The 27204-nt window shown below is 36.3% G+C and overlaps 2 protein-coding genes across 7 annotated transcripts in view; one reads left to right on the forward strand and one right to left on the reverse strand.

Moving 5' to 3' along the window:
* Window positions 1-16715, reverse strand: part of LOC18423638 (Zinc finger C-x8-C-x5-C-x3-H type family protein) — a 41826-nt gene extending 25111 nt beyond the window's left edge. The window contains exons 1-4 of the mRNA XM_006828237.4: window positions 16261-16715; window positions 15749-15833; window positions 15517-15657; window positions 15296-15384 (exon numbers count right to left, since the gene is read on the reverse strand). Of these exons, the coding sequence (XP_006828300.1) occupies window positions 15296-15384; window positions 15517-15657; window positions 15749-15833; window positions 16261-16428 (483 nt within the window). The 5' untranslated portion in view covers window positions 16429-16715. The remainder of the gene's footprint in view (window positions 1-15295; window positions 15385-15516; window positions 15658-15748; window positions 15834-16260) is intronic.
* A 9835-nt stretch (window positions 16716-26550) lies between these two features.
* Window positions 26551-27204, forward strand: part of LOC18423636 (uncharacterized) — a 29876-nt gene continuing 29222 nt past the window's right edge. For all 6 annotated transcript variants that reach the window (XR_016061590.1, XR_016061588.1, XR_016061591.1 and 3 more), the window contains exon 1: window positions 26551-26996. Coding sequence is in view for 2 of the 6 variants with exons in the window: in XM_088874914.1 (XP_088731040.1) it covers window positions 26946-26996 (51 nt within the window). In the remaining 4 variants the exon portion in view is untranslated. The remainder of the gene's footprint in view (window positions 26997-27204) is intronic.

Consider the following 27204-nt stretch of genomic DNA (forward strand, 5'->3'; position numbering starts at 1 on the left):
TGTATGAGAAAGCACTTTTGATAAACCAACAAACAGCCACGTCAAGTGATCCTCATCACAAACACACCCTACCATATGATGAATGGGAGATATTGGCACACAGGGCATCCCAATGGGGTAGATAGCCAATAGGGTCAAGGGGCGCACTTAGTTTATGGGGTTGCTCAGAGAGCAATGTAAACTCAGAATTCAGAAGATTGGATTTTTCGTATTTGTACCTCTTTAGATTTAAACAGATTGGACTTAAAGAGATAATTGGATTCATATCCAAATATCAAACTGAAATAGAGAAGTAAACGACCAATTAAATCTCATTGGGAAAGGACTCCCATATTTGATTCAAAATGTATATAGGCATGGGGTTAAGGCATATCCACATGAATTCAAGCAACAAAGCCAGCAATCCACATGATATCTCATAGAAAGACCTTCAACATGGATCCCAAGTTCATTTCATAGTAGCTGGAGGCGGGAGCTGCTGAGGGATCGGAAGTCGGAGCAGGGGATCACCTCTTGCTAGGAGTTCCATAGTTTGGGAGTGCCACGAAGACACTTTTACATAAATAATAAAACAAGGGAAATTTAAAAAATAAAAGATTAATTGCAACTTTTTGAAAACAATTTCGTTGCAAAATCAATATATTAAAAAAATAATTTAAATTATAATTTACTAAACACATTTATATGATCCTACATTGTAAGAATAGTATTTTGGTAAAATTACATATAATTCCTGCGATTTCTTCAAATACCCCACTTCATTTCAAAAAACAAAAAAACAAGCATGAGGTAGATCAAGCAAATAACTATAGATGTATAGGGAGAGAAAGATGGGAGAGAGATCATTCTCTCACTTGTACATACATTAAAAAAGATAATGGATCAAAATCCCATAACCATTGGTAACAAATATTGAACCCATCATTCCCTCCATTTAATGTGATTATAGGAAAATTGAATTTTAATCTCTCTCTCTCTCTCTCTCTCCCTCCCTCCCTCCCTCCCTCCCTCCCTCCCTCCTTCTCTCTCTCTCTCTCTCTCTCTCTCTCTCTCTCTCTCTGTGTGAGAGAGAGAGAGATTGATGTAGATTTAATAATAATCCCTTTTTCCTTAAAATATTTACAAATAGTGTATTTGAATATATGTTTTTGAAACTGTTGACAATTGGATTTGAATAGATGTTGACTTTCCTTTTCTTATGGAAACAACTATTGCTTCCTTTCTTTTGATGGATATGCATTTATTGCTTCCTTTCTTTTATCAATATGCATTTATTGCTTCTTTTCTTTTAAACATATGAAGAATATGTGGGTGTCAACGCATTAACCTACTCATATGGGCTCCATTGTGAGCCCCTCGTAACTAAGGTCACTTCCTCTCATTGTAAGTGCCTTCTATCCCCCCCCTTCAGTCCAACCTTGTGGTATGATGTGTTTGCCAGGATGCGCTCTTGAGAACCCCAATCAAGAGCTCAAATCTTGCAATTTGAAAAATGCTATAAGCCCTATGGGTAAGATAGCCTTCAAGATGCAAGCATTCATCATTATCCAAAAAAAAAAAAAGAATGCAAGCACTCATCGCCACCTAGTTTGTGGGAACGTTAAAGGAGACCAATCTGCCAAAGAAATGTATATAACCTTCTCAATGATTCATTGTCTATTTTACTATATATCTACTGCATAGTAAGTTAGGGCATTACTAAGATTTCTCAGTTTCACTTGCATAGTTTTTAATACAATGAAAACATTGACAAAACAAGAGAAAAACAATCCTCTCTAACAGTAGAGATTCAAAGGTATTCATGGCTTATTAAAGAAAAAAGGCTATTAAAATAAGTCTTAATTTCTCCTTTTTTAAGCAACCTACCACCACGACACCACAAAACCATCTAGGAAAGCCAAATTAGACTTCCTTTTGACCCAGTTGATTCACTCAAGGCAATTTTTTGAACTAACTGTCCAACATCGTTATGCAGGCATGATTTAAACCACGTTATCAGAAGGTATTTCTTTAATCGAATATGAGGGTAAATGGGAATCAATTCAATTCTTCTAGCGACATGTTTTATCGGATAACATAAACAAGAGTGTTGGAGGCTAGAAAGCACAACAAAGAGTACTCCATGGTATACTGATACTTCTGCATTTGCATGCAGTCTCAAACAGAGTCAGTTTTAATCACTGCAGCACCATAAGGGAGGTGAATTTGATTATATTTTTTTTTTGAGAAAGTTAACTATTTGATTACATGATACAAGTAAAGTACCTGCAGCACCATAAGGGAGGTGAATTTGATTATATATTTTTTTTTAGAAAGTTAACTATTTGATTACTTAATCTAAGTACTGTACTTTACGCATACTTAAGAGTCAAAGAATCAATGCAATAAGGACCAAATTACACAGACTGGTTTTGGGGGAATGAACCAGTAATGGTCCTTCTATCCTTCTGGTGCAAATCAAAATAAACCAGCCCACAAAACTGGTTAGAAATATTGTATTTTCTCCAATCAGAAATTAAAAAGTTGGTGTTTTATTTCCAACCGTCCATAGAACAGTTCTTAATATTCAAATTGCATCAACTCGATCAATTTTCTCCCAATAGCTTTATCTAATTGTCAACCTAATCAAAAGGAATCGACCAGCCCATAAGAAGTTTGTAATTTTTCCTGAACTCAAGCAAAATATTGATATTTCTTCCTTCTACCCCCTGTCCCTCCAACTCTACCAAACCCGCTTTTCATGTACAAAGTTTCCAAAACTCCACCCACCTCACAAAAAGAATGGAAAAAGAAATGGGAGAGAAGCAATGGAGTAAAGGAGGAGAAAATACCTATTATCTTGCCGTCGATGCCTCCTCTCTAGAGCGAGCACATCATTCTACACCTGATCCAACTAAAATTGATAAGTAGTCTCATTTCTTTCTTTTTTTTGATAAATAAGTAGTCTTATTTATTAATTCCCTCAAAACTGTAATTTAGATATATAATACAGCTAAATGGAAAAGAGAAAAAGCTAAAGAAATAGATGGGTATAAACAATGATTCAAAAAGCGGACCGCTCAACGCCTAGGCTGTCCGAAAGGCCTCGGCGCATCGCCCAGGCCTAGGTGGTCAATCTGGGTGGTCGATCCCTGGGCCACCGCCTAGGCGGTACGGAACCAGCCTTGGCGGGCGCCCAACCCTGGGCAGCCGCCCAGGGGCGCAAATTGATTTCGGTAGGGGCAATTTTGGTCATTTGTTTTAGTTTTTGTTTTTAAGAGCCAAAATTTAGGGTTTTAGATTCATTTGAACCCTAAAACTTGTTGGAGCCAATTTCGAGAGAGAAAGCCCCCAAAAATCTAAGGGTATCTCAAAGTTAACAAAAATCGATCAAAACATCATCCATTGATATTAGATTTACTTTTTGAAATTTTGCAAAGTTATTAGGGGTTTTTTAGAAGATTTTGAGTATTTAAAAGCATCTATGAGATGGAAGTTTGAAGATTGAGCAATCAAACTCAAAGTAAGTGATTTTTTTTTATTGCTTTAGTAATTTGCATTATTTTTGAGATGTCTTCTTCGAGATCTAATAGGAGTGCTGATTTCGGTTGGAAATATGGCTATAACCCAAATCCTAATGATAAAAATCGCATAAGATGCAAGTTTCGTGAAAAGGATACAAAAGGGGGCACAAACCCGTTCAAGAAACATCTTGCTGGTATCAGGGGGGATGTTGCCCCATGTAAAAAAACTCCTGCTGATGTTAAAGAGGAAATAAACAATTTTTTGAACATGGTGAAAATGAAAAAAGATGAGAGATTTGCCTCAATAGCAAAGATTAGATCTGGGGTTCGGGTCAATTTTGATGATGATGATAGTGATAAGGAAAGGGAGGGATGTCAAGAGGTTGAACAATCCATTATTAAGAGAAAGGGGAAGGGAGTTGTAATTGCTTCTGGTTCTCGAACTAAGAAGCCTCGGGTTAGAGGCTCTATGGATAGTTTTTTACCTCGGCCTAACCCTGAGATTGCAGGAGAGAAAACAAAAAAACAAACCACCATTGAAAATAGAATTAAGAAGGAAGAGAGAGATAGAGCGGCGTATTATCTTGTTATATGGTTTTATGAGGCAGGCAGCCCTTTCAATACCGCTCGCTTAAGCAGCTTCGATGCTGCGATAGAGGCAGTTGGCCAATTTGGCCCTGGGATGAAACCCCCAATCCCATATGAGCTTTCAAAGCCTTTTTTAAAAATGGCAGTGAGTGCCACGAAGGAAGTTATAGAACTTAAAAAGGATGCATGGGCATGGGGTTTCTATTATGACTGATGCTTGGAGTGATAGGAAGAGAAGAAGTCAGATGAATTGCTTGTGAATTGTCCGGCAGAGACTGTATCTTATAGGTCTATTGATGCCTCTGATCATATCCATAATGCCCATTACATATTTCAAGTGATAGAGAAGGGAATCAAGGAGGTTGGGGAGCATCTTGTTGTACAGGCTGTCACAAACAATGCTGCTCCTAATGTTGCTGCATTTAATTTGTTGCGCATAGCTTATCCTATAATCTTTTGGACACCACGTGCAGCACATTGTATAGACCTCATGCTTGAGGCACTTGGCGGTTTAACCAAGATATCAGGTGCAGTGAAGAAAGCCAAGTTAGTTACAAAATTCATTTATAACCACCATCTCACCCTCAGCATGATGCGTACCTTTACAAAGAAGAAAGAGATTGTGAGGCCTAGGATCACGAGATTTGCGACCTGGTACTTATGCCTAAATAGCATACATTCGAAGAGAGTGCAGTTGAGGAAAATGTTTATCTCTGAATGGAGAGCATGCAAGTGGTTTAAGGATCAGGTTGGGAAAAAGGTGAGAGATATTATACTTTCTAAGCCTTTTTAGAGAGGGGTGAAGGGTATGCTGTTAAGGTTTTTTTTCCTCTTGTCAAAGTCCTTCACATAGTTGATAGTGACACGCCATCTATGGGCTACATATATGATGCTATAGAGAATGTAAAAGAGAGATAGCCCAAAATTTCAACAATGAAGAAACCCGCTACAAGCTCGTTTTTGAGATTATTGATGAGAAGTGGGATAGGCAGCTACATCGGCCATTGCATGCAGCTGGTTATTATTTGAACCCAGCTTTTTGTTATATTAATAAGGATATACAAACAAATGACACAATTATGAATGGATTTAATGAGTGTGTAGAGGTGCTAGTCCTTGATCCTGATATGCAGGATATTATATGCGCTGATGAGCTGATAAATTACAAGTGCTCATTAAAGTCTTTTTTAAGTCCAATGGCGATGAGGCAAAGGGCCAAAATTGATCTAGGTATTAATAATATTCTTAAGTTCATCAAGTTCAAGTAATCAAGTAATTTTATTATTTATTTATAATTTTATTCTATATCTTTGCAGCCCATTGGTAGAGCCAACATGGGTTTAGTTCTCCAAATTTACAAAAGTTGGCCATTCGAATCTTAAACCTAACCACTTCTTCGTCTGGTTGTGAGCGCAATTGGAGTACTTTTGAATGGGTAAGGCCATAAGGGTAATTTGTATAATTTTATAAATAATACATGAACCATAGATATTAGATTTTAATTACTTTCATACTTTCATTTGATTTTATTATATTCATACAAAGAAAAGGAACAGGCTTGAATCAAAGAGGCCCAATGACTTAGTCTATGTCAAGTAAAATTGTTTCTTGAAGGACAAGTTTGCTAAGAGAGATAAGAGAGACCCCATCAGATCAAAAAATATGGACCATGCTATGGAGTGGTTAGTTGATGATAATGAGGTCGAGGGGCATGAAGGATTGACATGGGACATGGTCACGGATGCTTCAGGGACATCAGCGGACCCTCCTAGGGCCACTAGATCTTCTACACAAAGAACAAGGATGGAGGAAGAGGAGGAAGAAGAGGCTGATTCAGAAGAGACGGAGGAGGACGGGGACGACCAATATGTCGAGGAGGGTGACAACCCCGTCGACTCCGATGAATATGATGCCAATGCAGCTGGCCCAAGATTTTCTGATGATGAATGTTAATTGTTGAATAATTATTAAACTTTGAAGTTTGAACTTTGATTGAAGTATTGTGTATTGAACTATTGAAGATTCTTTTGAGTCTTCAAGTATTACTTTCATAGTTTCATAATTCAATTTTGTTTTCTTCCTCATGGTGGTGTACTGCAGTACTGGTGAGATACTATTTGATAACTTGGTTTGATAATTTGGATGGTCGTAAATTTTAAGTTTTAATTGGATATGGAGTATGAACCGACTTATGGATTATGGTTATGTTTATGGAGTGTGTGCTAAATGCTAAAATGTAGTATAATTTGAATTATGTACTGCAATATATATAACTGATACTGACATAACTGCACTGTAGAATCCTTATTTAGGTTCAACTGGGCCGCCCAAGTTCTGGACACCCGTCAAGGCACTAGGCGACCTAGACCCCCCAGGCCGCCTAGGACCCGCTTAGCGCTTTTTGAAACACTGGGTATAAACTTTGGTATACAAAAAAGGATAATAATAGAAATGGGGTAGGCATAATAGTAGACACAGTAGTTAATGTCAAGAGAATAGGTGATAAGCTCCTATTAATTAAATTTGTATTAGGGGAAGAGATAATTAATATAATTAGTGCTTATGCACCACAAGTAGGATTAGAAGATCGAATTAAGAGACAATTTTGGAAGGACATGGATGGAATAGTCCAAGACATACCAAATGAAGAGATGACCTTTTTGGGAGGGGACTTAAATGGTCATGAGGGAAGGACAATAGAGGATATGAAGGGGTACATAGGGGATATGGGTTTGGGAAAAGAAATAAGATGGGTGAGGCTATTCTAGATTTTGCTATGGCCTACAACCTAGCAATAGCAAACACTTACTTTAAAAAGTGAGATGAACATTCCATAACCTATGGCAGTGGATCACATAAAAGCTAGATAGACTTCTTCCTAGTTGAGAGAGTAAATCAACCATCATGTAAAGACTGCAAGGTTATCCCAAGAGAGAGTTTAACTACCCAACATAGGCTCATGGTTATGGACGTCTGCATCAGTACATGGAAGAGAAGGGTGAAATTAATAAGTGTACAAGAACTAAGTTGTGGAATTTAAAAAATGAGAAAATAAACTTATTTAGAAATAAATTAGTTAAAGAAGGAAAATGAAAATCTGGACATGAGGTCAATGTTATGTGGAATGAGATGGCTAACTGTATTAAGAAAGTGGCAACAGAAATTTTAGGAGAATCTATAGGGAAAATAAATTCTGATACGAAAATTTGGTGATGGAGTAATGAGGTTTAGAAGGTCATTAACAAAAAAATATCATGTAATAAAACTTGGCAAGGTAATAGAAATAATCAAAATTTAGAAGAATATAAAAATGTTAAGAAAAACACTAAACAAATAGTAAGGCTAAACTTAAGGCATATGATAACCTATAGAGTTAATTGGAAACAAGAAAAAGTGAAAAAAATGTCTTACAAATTAGCAAAAATGAGAGAGAAAAAGCTTAGGCATCTAGACCATATTAAATACATTAAGAGTAAGGATCAAAAAGTCATGGTGAAGGATGAAGAGGTCAACGAAAGGTGGAGAGTTTTTATTTTCAAGAATTGGTAAATGACGAATACTATAGGAACATAGCAGTAGAAGGAATCGTTGGCATAAATGAGAGCGAAGGTCATAGATACATTTGTAGGATTACGATATTGAAAGTGAAAGAAGCTTTGAAAAGGATGAAGATAGAAAAGGCTTTAAGGCCAAATGGTATCTCAATATAGGTTTGGAAGTGCATTGGAAAGATTGGCAATACCTGGCTGACCAAGCAGTTCAGCAAGGTGTTGAGAACAAAGAAAATGCCAGACAAATGGAAGAAAAGTATTGTAGTACCTATTTACAAGAACAAAAGAGACATACAGAATTGTTGGAACTATCGAGAGATCAAACTTACGAGCCCCACCATGAAGCTCTGAGAGAGAGTGATTGAGCAACGACAAAAGCATGAAACGAGTGTATATTTATGCCAGGGCAAGGAACGGCCGAGGCTATTATCCTGCTTAGGAAACTGATTGAGAAGTTTAGGGTGAAGTGAAAAGACCTCCACATGGTATTTATTGATCTAGAGAAAGCTTATGATAAAGTACCTCGAGATTTGATTTGGTGGGTATTGGAAAAGAAATGAGTCTCCAAACAATATCGACTTGGTAAGAGATATGTACAATGGAGAGCTAATTAGTGTACGAACAACTAGTGGAGAGACGAGTGAGTTTTCAGTGACAATAGGTCGATATCAACGGTCAGCATTGAGCCCATACTTCTTTGTCTTAGTTATGGACGACTTAACTATGCACCTACAAGATGAGGTACAGTGGTGCATGTTCTTCGCTAATGACATAGTTTTGATCGAGGAGACTCGAAATGGCATCAGCACAAAACTGGAACTTTAGAGGGATGCTCTAGAATCTAAAGATTTTAAAATTAGCAGGATTAAGATAAAATATATGGAATGCAGGTTCAATAATAGGAGTAGAGACGAGGAAGTAGTATAGATTGATGGCTAGGAAATTCCAAAAAGAGCGTACTTTGGATATCTTGGGTCGATAATCCGGGAAAATAGGGAGATGGAAGAAGATGTCGCACATAGAATTAGAACTGGGTAGGTGAAGTGGAGATGTACAAACAGAATTTTATGTTATCGCCATACACCATTGAAGTTGAAGGGCAAGTTCTATAGGACAGTTGTGAGACCCTTTGCTCTATGGAGTAAAATGTTGGGCTGTCAAAAAAAATATCCCATAGAATGAGTGTAGCAGAGATGAGGATGTTGGGTTGGATGAGTGGCAACACAAGAAGGGATAAATTTGAAATGAATACATTCTAAAAAATTTAGGTGTACACCAATCGGCAATAAGATGAGAGAGAGTAGACTTAGGTGGGAATGCAACACCTATTAGGAGGTGCTAGTTAGTTCAAGTCGAAGGCTCAAAAAGGGTAAGGGGTGGGCTCAAAAGGACATGGTTGGAAGTAGTGAGAAAAGATATGGGGACTTACAGCCTCATTGAGGGTATGGCCCTTAATAGAGTATAATGGCGGACAGGGATTTGTGGAGCCGACCCCAATTAGTTGGGAAAAGGCTTTGACGATGATGATGATGATAATGATTTCTTAATTCCTTTAAATATGTAATTTAGATATATAATACAGCTAGTGCTAGTGATAGGAGAGCAAATGGTTGCAATCATATAAAACATTATAGATACTTTAAAAAGAAAATAAGATTATCTTGAAAGTACTTTTACAACAAGAATGTCCAACTTTAAAACAAGAGTTTCCTAATTTTTCAATGTGTTGTACCATTCTAGTCCTAACTCTTTCCATTCTCTAGTTCGAAGATTCTACAGACCAGTTAAAAGAAAAATACTCCAACAAATCATGCAAAACCAGTGTACCTTTCTTATTTATGGGTTTTGTTAGGGTACTTCTACACATGGAGTACTCATCATTTTTGGACACTCATTATTTAAAATGCAAAATGTTTTAGCAAGGTATTTTTCATTATTAGAAGGGATAGAACAGATATTTTAATAAGAAACTAATGGCATTCTATTAGCGGTTAAAGAGCAATTAATGCTCCATATGGGTGATATCACACATCATGTCGATGATGTCATTCTCCACTATAGATAATAAATGTTTAGAAAATGACATCATATTACCATGCCATTATAACATAATGAAATCACACTTCTAGAAAACCATGTTTGTGGTATTTGTAAGACCAAAATTTAGCGCACACACTCTCTTCATCTCAATAAATAATAATAATAATTTGCACCCTATATATGGTCAAAATGAGTCCTTACCAACAATGAATCTAGACTGTCCATTTGGTGAATTTCAAGATCAAAGCGTTTAAAATCAATTTTTTGTTTTTTGATCTTGCTAATCTAATGATAAGAAAATCATCTAAAAATTTTGGAATGAAAAAAGATCATTCTCAGGCTTTAGATCTAAGCATCTCACCAAAATGGACGGCCTATAGTAATTGAGCTAAGAAAACAATTTCTAGGTTGTATTTTCAAATTTTTCTTTTTTGTAATTGATCAATGAAATGAAAAGAATGCATATTTTAAAATTTGGGTCAAACAATTGGTCTAACATGGTTTTTGAATGAAACGAATATTCTTTCATCATATTACTATACAACCATTCCATGAAATCACTCCCCTAAATGTTTTTCTATCTAACAAGAATTTCTACTTTGCTCTTGCTTAATTACCTAAAATATCCATAGACAAAAAAGTTACTACATTGTGGATAAAGGTATCAAGAATCCAAAAATGTTGAGTACATTAACGAAATAATCCATGTGCATGAGTACCCTAACAAAACCCCTTATTTATTTAACATGCAAGGTATAATAGCTCCGACATTGACACTAACGAATTTTTTTTCCTTTCGACAAAAAAGCTTTTATTGTTTTACAAATGAATAAATAAACTAATAGAGTCGTATATTTGATGTTATAAATAATTACTATCTCTAGTGATAGCCCATCGTACATTGAGACAAGTGTCAAGAAGTCACAGGGAAATCCCAAATGCTTCATGGAAACCCTATCATAGGAAAAGAACCTGTGACCTCAATGACCTCCATGAAGCTTGCAAAAACAACATATGATTTGTGTCCTAAATGTCTCATCTCTTCAAGTATGTCTTCCAATCCCTATGGCACCCATGTCTCCCAACTGTAGTTGCAAATGCATGTGCATTCTCAGGAGCGGGAGCAGGCTCGGTTCTACAGAACTGTGGATTGCTAAAAGCTCCTTGTGGTTAAAGAAATAATCCATGTTTATGAGCACCCTAACAAAACCCATTATTTATTTAAACATGCAAGGTATAATAGCTCCGACATTGACACTAATGACATTTTTTTTCCTTTTGACACAAAAGCTTTTATTGTTTTACATATGAGTAAATAGAGTCATGTATTTGATGTTATAATAATTACCATCTCTGGTTATAGCCCAGTACATTAAGACAAGTGTCAAGAAGACACGAGGAAATCCCAAATGCTTCATGGAAACCCTATCATAGGCAAAGAACCTATGACCTCAATGGCCTCCATGCAGCATGCAAAAACAACATATGATTTGTGTCCTAAATGTCTCATCTCTTCGAGTATGTCTTCCAATCCCCAAGGTGCCAATGTGTCCCAACCATAGTTGTCAAATGCCGATGCGTTCTCAAGAGCGAGAGCTGGCTCAGTTCTGTAGAACCGTGGACTGCTGAAAGCTCCTTGTGGTTAGGATCGTTGTATGTATGATCTTATATCAAGGGAGTATGATCCTTGTCACATGAAGGGCGATTCCATGAGGTAGGAATCACAATAGTAAGTTTTAAGGGATCGCGAATGATGCGTGGGTTCACAGTTCCATTGGGCACAAATCTGAAAAGTGCATATGAATCAGTCCCAACTAGAGAAAACATCATATGCACTGCATCATACACTTGAGAACCGCGGTTCAAACCTACTGGGAACAAGGATCACAATATAAAGATCTGCGTTCCATCCAAGATCCTAGCTAGAATCACGGGATCGATGTTCTAAAGCGGCTCCGTGACCTACAAGGTTCCAGTAACTATAGTCCCAAATCACCCATCTATCTGATCATGTGCATTAGGGAAGCTCTAAGCACAGTCACAGCTAATAGAAACCACCAACGAAAGTTGTCCTACGCGCTACCAATCAAAAGGTATTTCCTAGAGGGAAATATTGCTATTTCTGTGAACAAACTACTCAACCCGATCCCCATAACCACCAACAAATATAACAGACATAGGTTTGAAGCAATTGCTTGATCCTCAAAATTCTTAGGACAAATGCCAACAAACCATGAACGTGTTACTTCAACCCAATACCTAGAGGGGTTCAAGCACAATCAATGGGTGAATGGACCCAAAATCCATCCTCCAATGGATGTTCTTTGCGTAATAAGGAATGAATTGCATTGGAGGATGGAAAGCAACTACCTGTTTTCCAAGAAACATTATATTCTTTTCAGTAGACAATCCAAACGTACTAGTTCAAACAGTGTTTCAAAAAGTGCTACGCGGTCGGGGGGGTCCAAGCCGCCCAACGCCTAGGTGGGCGCCCAAAACCTGGGAGGTCAAGTAGAAAATTTTTTGGGCTTTCTCTCACTAAAATAGCCTCTAATGGGTTTTAGGTTTCAAATGAACCTAAAATCCACAATTTTACCCTTTTAGTATTAAAAAAATGACCCAAAAATACCCTCAGGGAGCTGCAGTTCCACCCCTAGGTGGGGATGCAAGCCCTGGGCGGCCGCCTAGGCAGGTTCAAGCGGGCGGCCGCCTAGGCAAGTTCAAGCGGGCGCCCAAGGATATTCGCCCAGGCGGCCGCCCAGGCGCTGGGCGGTCCGCTTTGAAACACTGAGTTCAAATCGTTTATATATAGTGAGAAAATTGAGTTTGAATACAGCACCTTCTCTATACTCGACGTATGAATTAATAAATAGAGATGCTCTAAGAGTCAAAATCAACTTTTGGGTTTGATAGGAAAAGGTTGAAAGTCTACCCTTTTAGCCCAAGTAACAAGAAAAATAGAATCCACAAAAACTAATTAAACATTGGTGTTCACTTGATTAGAGTGTTCTCAATTGGACCTATTTCATCCAGCCATCCGATCCCGAAACGGTATATACAACAGTACCAACCAATCAATAGAATAACAGTCTTTTTCCCCTAATCTAAGCAGACTAAGTGTCCCCTTCCCCCAAATTCAGCCAAACCTTCTCTAGACATATGGATGCTTTTGTGATCCCCAACATAACCTAACACAAACCCTCAAACACCCAACATCCCCCCTTCCTCCTCCCAAGAAGGGAAATAAAATTGGGAAGGAGGACTGATAGGGTTTAGAAGAGATAAACACCTTTCAAACCCTCCCGCCTTCCATGCAATACCAACCAAATGACAAAATACCTTGGCATAAAAACGAGCTAATAGCCTCTCTTTAAGAAATGGCAATTTCGTAAAGTTCAAGAAGAAATACAGCATCCTCAAATGACCTATTTACACTGTTTTAGCATCAGCAATAGCTGAAAGAAGTTCATCTACAGTCCTCACCTCAGATGCAACAGAAATTAACAAGTTTTTAGAAACATAATAATTCAGATATTAACATGTTTTAGACATTAAACATATTAAAACATTTTAGACATAATACATATTAACATATTAACTCCACCATGGCCAGTCCCAAACCGATCATGCCGATCCCATGCCCATATAGAGGAGAAGGATTGTGCTAGGTAGGCAGCCAGCATAAAACTTTGCCACATCTTATTATGAATCTTGAGGCGATACAGGAATTCGGCAGCCGATCCCAAACAGTTGAGATAAGGCCCAAATGATGATGATGAGACATATTAACAGGTTTGTATCCAACTACTAGTCTACCCAAAGAAAGCTTTCAAAACAAAATAATTCAGATCGAGATAGACCAGTAGGTCTACCATTTGTGGAATTTCCTTCTGCCATGAAGAACGGTCAATTCAGTTTATTTTGTGGGGTGGGAAAATGAGATGCTGACTGAATCGTAAAAACCTAGTCCACAAACTCTATTGTAACCTATCTAGCAACTACAAATCTCAACAAATTTCACCCTTTCAATTTGGCATCCTGCACCATGTTTTCGTAATGAGAGGTCCCAGCCAGATTAAGATTTCTTCAAAATCAATAGAAACACGTCAATGTTAACACAATCCACACACACCGAGAAGCCTAAAGATGCAAATATGAAGACTGGAGCAAAAGTTTGCACTTACTACTTCCCTAACTTTTGTCCACGTGCATTACATCTTCCTCAACCATTCCCATTTCATAAGGTTTAACAGCCTCCAAATCGCAGCACTTTGGTGCTAGAGATTGCCCCAATCAAATCTCACTGGCCAAAAAGTTATATATAGAAGATAAAGAATGCACCTCTAGCAAAATACATGCATTCATTCCACTTCTACCTTTTTTAATACTTCAATCTTTAATAGCTCTAACAGTCAGTCCAGCAAATTATAAGGATATTACATAAGCCCTACAGTAAAAGAGAAGAAAGACTTGTATATTGTATACCATGCTATAGGCTGAAGTATCACCAATCAAAGGTCACCCGCCAAAATGTTAGATATAGAAGATAAAAATACACCTTGAGAGAAAATGCACATGCATTCTTTCCTCTAATTTTTTTAATACTTCAATCTCTAATAGCTCTAATGATAAGTCCAACTAATTATTAGGATGATACACAAGCCCAAAAGTAAAGGAGAAGAAAGACTTGTATATTGTACAACACACTATAGGCAGCAATAAAGAAAATACTCATAACGTAATCTAAATTTGACTGCTACAACATACTGGAATTTCTTTTTCAATAAATGCTACAATAACTTTTACAATATTCAATTATAAAAAATAACACTGTATAAATAGCTGTGTTATATTATAATATTCATAAATAAATAGCAAGAAGATCAATTCATAGAAACAAATTTTTCTTCTGCCCTTTAACCTCCTAAAAAGACCCCAAGTACACTGGGATTCAAGCATCTCTTAAAGGAATGAAACTTTTTCACTTTAAATTTTATAATGACTTTAGACATACTACCATATTGGACCCCAACAAGGAGAGAAACCTCCCTTTTCATGTGTTTCACGACTACCATTTTTTCAGTTTATTGTGCTCGGTATGATTCTATTCCAGATGAGAGTGTGTGATTCATGTGAATGGTATCAGTATCATGATATAAGAACATGAAATAATTAAACTAGTAAAAGTCCAAGCACAATAGTTATAGCCAAGGTTTCCGATGATTTATGAGAAAACATTTGGGTATCAGTATCATGATATAAGAACACGAAATAATTAAACTAGTTAAAGTCCAGGCACAATAGTTATAGCCAAGGTTTCTGATAAAATAAAACTGCTTGGCAAAACTGCTTTCACAATCATAAAAATACTCCCAAGAAAGAATACTCAATATCATGCCATAAAGATCAAAGTTCAAAAATATTAAAGCTCCACAGATAAAATATTGAGTGAAAAAACACTGCAATTCTTCAATAATGTATGACGTCTATATAGTGAATCCATATCTCAAAAACAGGGGTCTTTCAAACTTGGAGACATACAACCAGATATTTTTCCATGCCAGTGAAAGACAACTTTAAATAAGTGAAATGGGAAAAGAAAAGGAAGCATACAATCTCAGTTGGCTTGTTTTGCTTGTATTCCGTTCTCTTTGACTCTACAACCTGTTCTAATGTCTCTTGATCCCAGTCCTCCATCGTTTCTATAAAGAAAAGCAAAAACAAAATTTACAATCACACTCATATGCAATAGTTCGTAAATGATTTTGCACAAGTAAAGCACTAAGCAGAGATAGATAGCCAGGTTAGTGGTTAAAAGTAAAAAGAGCTCTGACCTTGATCACGCTTATCACTATAAATGTCAATCTTTTCGCCTTTCCTCTGAACGTTCAAATCATGCGAAAACTTACACTTGAATCCCTTGGCGCACTGCCCAACTTTGAAGAATTCGCATAAAATGGACTTAGGATCAACACCTGGGCAACGGCCAACACCATTCTCTCATCAATCCAAAATTGAATATTAAAAGATAGAGAGAGTGAGAGTGGACAGAAGCAATCAACATACCAACTGGGACTTTAGGCTGAGTAACAGCAATCTTAAACAGGTCATTCAGCTCCTTATCTTTAGCCTTCTCATCTTCCTTCTTTTTCTGCTTAGTATTCAACAAATATATTCATAATCAAACAAAATTGTAGATTTCGGAAGAAACCCAATTTACTAGATGTGGTTGTTTCCATATAAAATACTAAAAGATAATAAAAAAAATAGAAGAAGCCCAATTCCAGCAAGTTGTTTATTTCAACAAAAAAAAATTACATTGAAAAGAATAGCAATAATTATTATTATAAGAATAACAATAATCATAATAATAATAATCTAAAAAATCAATATAAAAGGTTTTGGAGGAGTGAAATTCGTCCAAGTTGATAAACAAGAAACCCATCATATGAGAATAAAATACATAGCTAACTATAAAGAAGAAGAGATGATGAACAAGAATGTGGGTGATGAAAAGGAAGGAGAAAGTCTGCAACTGCGATGAGTAAAAAGGAAAATTAACATGGAAAAGGGGATACCTTGGCTGCTATTTTCGAGGGATCGGTTTTGGGTTGAACAGATTGCTGAAGGCTCTGCACATATTTCTGGACATTTTTGCTCTTGTTTTTGTTCTTGAGGCCGAAGGTCTTGTCCTCAACCACCTTCTGCTTCTTTGCAAGCTCTGCTTTGGATTGCTTTGGAGGCATGATGAACAATCATCAAAACTCAACCCCAAGCCCAAGCGATCAAGATTAAGCACCTCCCTCTCTCTCTCTAAGACACAAAAAAACACCCCACCCAAAAAAATTTACTTTTATTTACAGATGATACAGAGAAAATTTCCCAACTTCCACCCTTTAAACCTCTCTCAAGATTTCTCTTTCTTCTATAGTGGTTTGATTATGGACAAGAGGCCTGTCGATGAGAGAGAAAGTATGGGGAAGCGAGTGACGAGTGAGAGTGGGTTTTTCTGGTTCTTTCAGTTCGGTTTCTCTCTCCTCACAACTCGATGATTCCTCCAATAACCGATGATACTCTTAAATATTTTCTTAGGGCTGAAACACTATTAAAATAATCAAAGCCTCGCCTTATAATTCATCAAAGTTTGCAATTTAAGAGCTGGAAAAACTTTTAAATCGATCATCTCACCTTGAACACTGGTTATGCAAAAAAGAAAAGTTAAGATTTTAAATTTTATATATATATATATATGGAAAAAGCTGGGATTAGCTCACTTATGTGAATATATGAGCCTAATTATTTAGATCGAATCTGGGCCGATTTGACGAACACGGATATCCAATAGCTCACCAGCTCACAGCTACAAATGAGCTTAATGGCCCAGATTAAATCTGGGTCAATCTGATGATTATGACCATTTTTTGTATTTTAATTTTAATTTTTTTTATACAAATCGAAAGTAATTGGAATTTTGGCCGTAAATTCTTTAGAAATTGAAGAATCCAATAAAATATCAAAAAAATAATTCATAAAAAATAAAGCAAATTACTTTTTAAATATTTTTATTATGTACGCCTTGATGAGAATAATAGACGTCTAAAATTTCAATTGATTTTGATTTATAAAAAAATAATTAAAATTTAAATACGAAATAAAATCGTGACCGTCAGATCGGCTCTATTGCGCTCATATATAGCTGTGAGGTAGTAGCTTAACCTCAACATATATATATATATATATATATATATATATATATATATATATAGCAATGATCCAATGCAACGGTTGTATCATAGTATAATGCAACGATACTTCTAAAAAACCATGTTTGTGGTAGTTGTACGACCCCAAATTTTGCAAATACACTCTCTTCATCTCAATAATCAATCTCCCAAAAAATAAAAGTTCAATTTGAACCCTAGATATGGTTAAAATGAGTCCCCTTCAAAAATGAATCTAAAGCATTCATTTTGTGAATTTCAAGATCTTAGCCATTATAAACTCAAAATAAATTTTTTCGCTTTTAACATTGTTCATCTAATGGTAATAAAGCCATCCAAAAAAATTAGAAATGAAAAAATCCCTCTAAGGCTTAGATCTAAGCATCTCACAAAAATGAACGGCCTATGTTAATTAGGCTAAAAAAATATTTTCTAAGTTGTGTTTTTCAATTTTTTATTTTTATGTAATTGTTCATTGGAATGAAAAGAGTGTATATTTCAAAATTTGGAGCAAACAAATGGTCGTAAGATAGTTTTTTTAAGGTTGTTGCATCATATTACTATACAACCGTTGCATGAAATCATTGCTCATATATAGATATATATATATATATATATATATATATATATATATATATATATATATATATATATTGAATATACCCAAAATTGAGCAATTGGGAACTGTTTGGATAACCCCATTAGATTCTATTCCCAATAAATAATGATGCGCCAAATTTGTCCGAAAAACGTGAGCGAAAATAAACTCAAATTTTTTTTGCTCCAAAACCTCCCTCAAACCTCTTCACTCTGCGTAGCACTTAGAAAAGCCTATCTCCCCCTCCTATCTCCCCCTCTTAAGGGGTCTCACATAGAAAACCTCTCTCCCACTCTCAAGTAGGTCTCTCAGCTCTTTCCTTCTCTCATCTTCAACTATTGTAGATTTTTTTCTCTTCCTTCTACAGGCATTTCTTCCAAATTTGAGTCTCATTTGCAAAAGCCTCCCTCCCACTCTTAAGTAGGTCTCAAGCAGGTCTCACTGCTCATTCCTTTTCTCATCTTTCCTTCTCTTATCTTCAACTATGCATATCATATCTCTATGTACCAGTTCAAGTTTTTCACTCTCTAAAAAAAATGAACATTTCCATCTTTTTCTCTAGAGAGCCGTGACCCTAATTCAATAGAGCTCTCCTTAGCATTCCCTAGGAGAGTGACTGGGTTACTGGAGAGTTGTTGTACTCCTAGATTCCCTTCTCTTACTCTCTCTAGAAATGGAGAGCGGTTATACTCCTAGATTCCTTCTCTTACTCTCTCTACAAATGGTGAGCGGTTGTACTCCTAGATTCTCTTCTCTTACTCTCTTTAGAAATTCAGTGTTTTACTTTTTGCCTTTTCTCATCTTCAACTATCTAGATTTCTTCTTTTACTCCCTCTAGAAATTCAGGGTTTTGCTCTCTCTTCTTTCATCTTCAACTATGTAGATTTTTTTCGCTTCTCTATGCGGTCATTCCCCCAAACCTTCAGGAGTCTCACTTACAAAAGCCTATCTCCCACTCAAACAGGTCTAACCGCTCTTTTATTCTCTCATCAATCCAACAAACCTTCCGGAGTCTCACATACAAAAGCTATCTCCCACTCAAACAGGTCTCACAGCTCTTTTCTTCTCTCATCAATGTACCTTTCCATCTTTTCTTCTCTCATCTTCAACTATCTAGATTCCCTTCTCTATCTATAAATTCAGATTCAGGGTTTTGCTCATCAATGTACTTTTCTATCTTTTCTTCTCTCATCTTCAACTATCTAGATTCCCTTCTGTTACTCTCTCTAGAAATTCAGGGTTTTGCTCTTTCTTTCTTTCATCTTCAACTATACAGAAAATTCAGGAGTTTTCTCTTTCTTTCTTTCATCTTCAACTATGCAGAATTTTAATTATGCAGAATTTTTTCGCTTTCTTTCTTTCATCTTCAACTATGCAGAAAGCTTCCCCCTTGGGGCATTCCCCCAAACGTTCCTAAGGCGCACTTACAAAAGCCTCTTTCTCACTCTCAATCAGGTCTCACAGCTCTTTTCTTCTCTCATCAAGGAACATTTCCATCTCTCTCTCTAGAAAGCAACTCCCCTAATTTCACAATGAACTTTCTATCTTTCTCTCTAGAAACAACGGCCCTAATTTCACAGAGTTAGCATTTCGATTGGGTTGCTGGAGAGCGGTTGTACTCCTCTCGATTCCCTTTTCTTACTCTCTCTAGAAATAACATTTCGACTGGGTTGTTGGAAAGCAGTTGTACTCCTAGATTCCCTTCTGTTACTCTATCTAGAAATTTAGGAACCATGATTCTTCGGTTCGATTTTGCTCGATATCTCTAGATTCCCTACTCTTACTCTCTCTAGAAATTTAGGAACAGTGATTCTTCGGATCGGTTTTGCTCGATATCTCTAGGAATCGTGATCATTCGGATCTCGATATCTCTTTGGATCGGTTTTGCTCGATATCTCTTGGAACCGTGATTGATAATAATATTGAACTTCTTCTCATTCTCTATGTCTCCTACATTTATAGGAATATTTAATAATAATATTGAACTTAATATTTAATAATAATATTGAACTTCTTCTCATTCTCTCTGTCTCCTGCATTTATAGGAATAAACTGCAGATCGACAGAGGAATCAATATAATTAAATTATAAAATTGTGTAAATTGGGTTTGAAATTTCTTATCGATTTCTTACAATGCATCCAAACAGACATATCTAGCAAATAAAATTTTATTCTCATATTTTAATAGACATCCAAAGAGTATACCAACATAATAAAATAAAACGATAATATTCCTCAATTGCAAAATAGACATCCCAACAGTATACCAACATAATAAAATAAAGCGATAATATTTCTCAATTGCGAAGGAAAAAAATTGCATTTTTTTTTTCAATGTGAATATTTCTTTCTTTGACATCCAAACTGAGCCGAAGATAGAAAATAAAAACCGTTTGAATAACCTCATAAAAATTCCTGGTTCATGTAAAAAGTTTACGTTACACTCAAAACCAGAGACAAAAAGAATCAAGTCTGAATGAAATTTTTTTTGGCTTCAGTCGTATTTCTTTTAAAAATTTACCCTCCTGCGCCTCTTTATCTCTCTAACTCTCATGTTCTTCCCTCTCCTCCCTACTTATATCTTGTCTCCTCCATATTTTTCCCTCTGACTCCTCCCTACTTCTCGATACTCTCTCTCTCTAACCTGCTCTATTAAACCTACCCCATTTTCCCTCTCACTCCTTTCCACCTCTCTCCTTTTTACCTCTTGGCCATCCTCTCTCTCTCCATCACCTTTTTTTTTGATGGGCAAAGAAACGCAAGGTAGACCAAGAGCCCCAACGAACTCAAACTTTGAAGAAGAATCAGAACTAAAAGCAACTTATCACCATAACTTGATTAGAGAAGGAGAAGAAGAAGATCTCGACAATATCTTAGAACCATTCTCCAAAGACCATGTCATAGAACTTATCATGACTGCAGTTTCCTTAGAGGGTCTTTAGAAGATTTTAAGATTGGAAAACATCTTAAAGGTGGAAGTTTGAAGATCGAGCAATCAAGCTTAATGAAAAAAATTTTGTTTTTCATATTGCTTAGAATAATTTGAGATATCTTCTTCCCGCTCTCATAGAAGTGGTGATCTGGTTTAGAAATACTACTACAACCCCAATCCTTCAGGTAAAAATTACATAAGCTGCAATTATTATGAAAGGGATAAAAATGGGGTATAAACTGGTTTAAGAAACATCTTGTCGATATTAGGGAGATGTTGTCCCTTTTAAAAAAGTTCCTAATGTGATTAGAGATGAGATGAAAAATTATGTAAATATAGTAAAAAATAAAAAAGATGCAAGAGAGGCATGCACTGTAGACTAAAGTCTGGTGGGTTCGTCTTAATCACGATAATGATGATGATAGTGATGAGGTGGAGTAGTTTGTTATGTCCTTGACTAGGGGGAAAAGAAAAGGAGTTGCAGTTGGTTATGAGGGTGGGGGGGGCCTAAGAGGCCTTGGATTAGGAGGCCTGTGGATTGTGTTTTGCCCTAGCATGACCTTTAGGTTGCAGGTGAGAAAATAAAGAAGCAAACAACCTTTGAAAATAGAATCAAGAAGAAAGAAAGAAAGAGATAATTGCTCAGTACATTACTCGATGCTTTTAAGAGGCATGCATTCCCTTCAATGTCGCTCGCTTAAGCAGCTTCTACACCGTGGTAGAGGCAATTGGCCAATTTGAGCATGGGTTGAGGCCCTCAACCCGTTATGACTTTTTAGAGCCTATTTTGAAAAAAGATACAAATATCACGAGAGATATTGTGGAGTCACATAGGAATACTTGGGCCACTATGAGGTTTCTATTATAACTGATACTTATAATCACAAGAAGATAAGTTGTCGGATGAATTTGTAAGTGAATTATCCATTAGGGATGTTTTTTATATATATCTATTGATGCCTCTAATGATAGCCATGGTTCCCATTACTTTTTTAAAGTGTTGGAGAAGGGCATCAAGGAAGTTGGGGAGCAGCATGTTAGATAGATTGTCACCGATAATGCTAGTCATAATGTTATTGCTGCTAATTTATTGCGTATAGCACACACCTCAGTCTGGGCGTAAGTTATATCATCAACTGCATCAGATAAGATATTTTTAGCCCACGATGGCGAATGATGCATTCAAATGTTCTAAAAGGTGCCATGAATGCCAGATACATGACGATTATATTTATTAGTCACTCGAGCCATTGCCACACTTGAGCCGTTGCAACACTTGCTCACCAACCAGCGTGTGCTCAACGCCATTGTGTTCAAGGTCGGAGTGGAGCCGACTGACACGGTGCTGGAGATAGGGTCGGGCACTAGTAACCTCATCCTCACCCTCCTCTACCACGTACGCCATGTCGTCGCAATCGAGATCGACCAACGCATGATACCTACCCTCATATCTTTTGCACACCATGCATAACACATTATATAGACCTCATGCTTGAGATTATTGGAGGTTTGAACGAGATTGCAAGTATAGATAATAAGGCTAGGTCAGTTACAACTTTCATTTATAACCACACACTCACCATCAGGAAAATGTGTCGATTTACAAAGAGAAGGAGATAGTGAGGTTGGGGATCATGAGATTTGCTATTTAATACCCATGCCTACATAGCAATTCAAGGAGAGTCCAGTTGAGTCAGATGTTCACCTCTTATGATTGGAGAGCGTGCAAGTGGACCAAGGATAAAAAATGGAAGATGGTGAGAGAAATTGTGGTATCTAAAGCTTTTTGGCTTTTTGTCAACGCCCTTCACATGGTTGACAGTGATAAGCCCTCAATGGGCCACATATACGAGGTAATGGAAGATTGCAAGAGAGATGTAGCCCACAACTTAGATAATGATGTGAGCTGCGATGAGCCAGTTTGGAAGATTATTAATGAGAAATAGAATAGGCAGCCACATCGACAATTGTATGCAGCTGGTTATTATTTGAAACCAGCTTTTCATTATGTTGATAAGGATATACCCAAAAATGGAACAATTGTATCTGGATTAATAAGTGTCTAGATGTGCTAGTCCCTAATAAGAATCTCCAATACATTATATGCATTGATAAGCTAATAAGTTACAAGTACATATTGAACTCATTTGGGAGTCCAATGGCGATGAAACAAATGACTAAAATTGATCAAGGTAATAATATACTTTATCCAATCATCAAGTTCAAGTTTCTTTTTTGCTGTTTGTTTTTGTATTTCATATATAATCGTAACTTATAATCAATTTGCAGCCAACATGGGTGTAGTACTCAAAACTTACAAAAGTTGGTCATTCGGATATTGAGCCCAACCAGTACCTTTGAGCAGAATTGGATTAGTTTTTAGATGATAATTTGTTTTATTAATTTATTTGTCTTGCCACTCATCCATCTCAACATCTTCATATCTGTTATACTTATTCTATGAGTATATTGGTTTTTAACCACCTAATATTCCACCCCATAGAGCAAAGTTGGTCTCACAGTTATCCATAGAACTTGACCTTCAGCTTCATAAGTATGCGACTATCACATAAAATTCTGGTTGTACATCTCCACTTTATCCAGCTTTAATTCTATGTGTGACATCTTCCCCAATCTCTCCATTTTCCTGGATTATCGATCAAATATATCGAAATTACGCTCTTTTTGGTATTTCTTGGCAGTCAATCTTAACTACTTCCCTATCTCTACTTCTATCATTACTAAACTTGTATTCTATATACGTTGTTATAATTAAGCTAATTTTAAAACCTTTAGATTCTAGAGCATCCCTCTAAAGTTCTAATTTTATGTTGATGTTGTTTGGGATCTCATTGATCAAAACTATGCAATCTGCGAACAATATACACCACAATGCCTTATATTATAGGTGCGTACTTCTATCATTACTACACTTATATTCCATATACTCTATCTTAGTTAGGTCAATTTTAAAACCTTTAGATTCTAGAGCATCCCTCCAAAGTTTTAACTTTGTGTTGACGTTATTTGGGGTCCCATCAATCAAAACTATGCCATCTACGAATAATAAACACCACGGTACATCATATTATAGGTGCCTACTTCTATTGTTATTAAACTTATATCCATATACTTTGCCTTAGTTAGGTTAATTTTAAAACCTTTAGATTCTAGAGCATCCCTCCAAAGTTCTAACTTTGTATTGATATTGTTTGCGGTCTCATTGATCAAAACTATGCCATCTACGAATAATATACACCATGGTACATCATATTATAGGTGCCTAATTAAGTCGTCCATAACTTTGACAGAGGTATAGGCTTAATGCTGACCCTTGATGCAAACTTATTGTCACCGAAAACTTCACTCGTCTCTCCACTGGTTGTTCGTACACTAGTTAGCGATATATCATACATATCTCTCACCAAGTCGATGTAGTGTCTAGAGACTCTTTTATTTTCCAATACCTACCAAATTAAATCTCCGAGGTACTTTATCATAAGCTTACTCTAGATCAATAAAGACTATGTAGATGTCTTTTCTCTTCACCATAAACTTCTCAATCAATTGCTTCTCAATCAATTGCTTAAGTAGGAAAATAACTTGGTTGTTGCCCCCGGTATAAAACCAACTATGTCTCTGATACACTCATTTCATGCCTTAGAAGAAGTTTCTATAACCTAAAAATGAGAAATCACGCACCACGACCATTTATAAGCATCCAAATTCGATCAAACCACCATCATTAGACTCAGCATGATCTTCTGATCAATCAGTGAGATCCTTTCAGCACTGTAATATGGTGTAGGTGAGAGGAAATCTACACTGGATATTGCGGTGTAGTCCATGTGGCACTTTTGTATAATTCGAGCTAGTGACTTCTTGTTTTGGGGTAGATTTTTGCAATGAAAAGACATTTTCCTAGACTTTTCAAAAGAGCTAGATATGAATAGAAATCTTAACCCTAATTCCCAGTCATAGGAACTTACAACATTTTAAGCTCTAGCTTTAGGCCATTCAAACCCTAAATCTAGAACCCTTCTTCAATCATATGTAGAGATCAAAACAAACATTTTTAGGCCAACAAAAAGCCCTGAATGTAGAATTCCTAGGCATGTCTCTCTTCCCTAGAGTGTAATCAATCATTCACGATCATCAACTTGAAGATCATGAAGTAAGGATTCAATCTTTATGGTCTGATCCAGGCATAACTCTAAGTGTCAGGCCTTAGGGATCAGACTTCCATGTTCTTTCTTCCTTTCTCTATTATTTACTTTGATTCATTGTTTTCTCAGTTATTTAGTTTTATTTTATTAGGAAATCAGTTATTCCTAATTTCTTTTAAGTTTATTTAGATTAAAAATGAATATTTACCTTTGTTTTTATTATTGCATCATCATTATTTCTTCAGTAGTTTTTTTAGATTAGTTTTGTTATTTATGTTTTCTTTTGTTTGTGTTTCTTTTGGATTTCATACTATCTAAGCTGGCTCGACTACAGATTTGCGAAGAATAAGCCTTTAAATAACTAAGTTTGGATACAATCTCGGACATATCAGATATCTCTTAGTCTGGTCGATCTCGGGTTCACGTGTATACACTTATGTCTGTGACTAACATGAACATAGAGAATGCATATAAAATAGAATACCGAGAAAGGCCATCGTGTACTATATAATCAAATTGGGACCAAATTATGAACTTCAACATAAAGCAAATATCTTCTGATCATATAGATGTTTAAGGTTGTATTATTATTGTTATTAGTATTATATGTAAAAGATATAAAAGCCTACAATTTTTAGGATGTGACTATGTTATCTAGTAGGTCGGTGTTCGAAATGAAACCTCTAACAATATGTACAAAGGAAACATCAAAATCCCTCAAGTGGATCAATATTTCATCTTTAAGGCTATTGAGGCGTCATAGGGTGGAATCTAGGACCATGCACCAACTAATCATGTTAGCACAATATAAAGTTGTAATATTAAAATGTAGAATTACAGATGCACCTCAAAAATCCATCGAAAAAGTTTTAATATTGAAAAACTCTCGAATTGATCGTCTAGACATCGAGACGTATGAATATGAAAATAAAAAAAAGAGTCTAGATCGTCAATTTTCAAGATTTTCATATATTTATAGATCCACTTGATTTTAACCATTTCTGGACTTTAAAATTTTATAATTAGGTATAAAAATAAAATTTCAGTTAATCCTAAGAGTTTTTTATACCAAAATTATATGTTAAGATAAAATTTAGAGGTGCCCCTTAATTGGATTGTTTAGGTTGCAACCTTATAACAACATAACCTTTAGGATAAAATTTAGAGGTGCCGCATAATTGGATTGTTTAAGGTTGCAAACTTATAATAACATTAACCTTCACTTAATCCGTACTAATCATATTTTTATAAAAATATTTGGATTTTTCTTAAAAAGATTTCCATCAGATATGACAGTTTTGCATACATCAAAGCGTAATGCCTGGCAAATTATAACATTCTAACTGCCTATTATTTTTGATAATCGTAATTCATATTTCCTTGATCTCAGCCAATAAATAACCCCTCTCTCTTCTTAATCCCTTTTATATCCCTTTATGAACAGCCCTGTAACTGATTTTACTCTTCTCTGCAGATAACCGAACTCCGATATCGATCAAACACTCTCCAGATAACAGAACTCGCCGATATCGATCAAACACTGAGCAGATGCAGGTAGCCGAAGAGGGTGGGCTCCAGTTCTACTGAGCAGATGCAGGTGGGCGAAGATGGTGGGTTGCAGGTGGGCGAAGAGGGTGAGTTGCAGGTGGGCGAAGAGGGTGGGTTCTGAGAACTGAAGAACTGAAGAGGTGGGTTTCTCAGACCTGAAGAGGGTGGGTTTCTGATAACTGGAGAGAGACTGATAACAGGAGAGAGGCTGCTAACTGGAGAGAGGCAACCTTGTAACTGATTCTTCTCTCCAGATAACCGAACTCACGGAGCCGATATCGATCAAACACTGAGCAGATGCAGGTAGGCGAAGAGGGTGGGCTTCTGAGAACTGGAGAACATGTTGAGGTAATCTCTCTTCTATCTTTCCAAAACTCTTCAACATTGTGCTTCCTCCTCTTGACTTCTTCTCAGTTTATTTGCATGTGAATTAATCAACTTTCTATCTCTCTCTCCTCTACTTTAATGTTGATTCCTGCTTTTTTCAGAGGCACTCTCTCTTCAGCATTGTTCTTCCTCCTCTATACTTCCTCTTATCCATTTATTTCGTCTACTT

Source organism: Amborella trichopoda, chromosome 8 (assembly GCF_054954075.1).
Source record: "Amborella trichopoda isolate Santa Cruz 75 chromosome 8, AtrichopodaSantaCruz75HAP2 v2.0, whole genome shotgun sequence".
Classification (NCBI taxonomy): domain Eukaryota; kingdom Viridiplantae; phylum Streptophyta; class Magnoliopsida; order Amborellales; family Amborellaceae; genus Amborella; species Amborella trichopoda.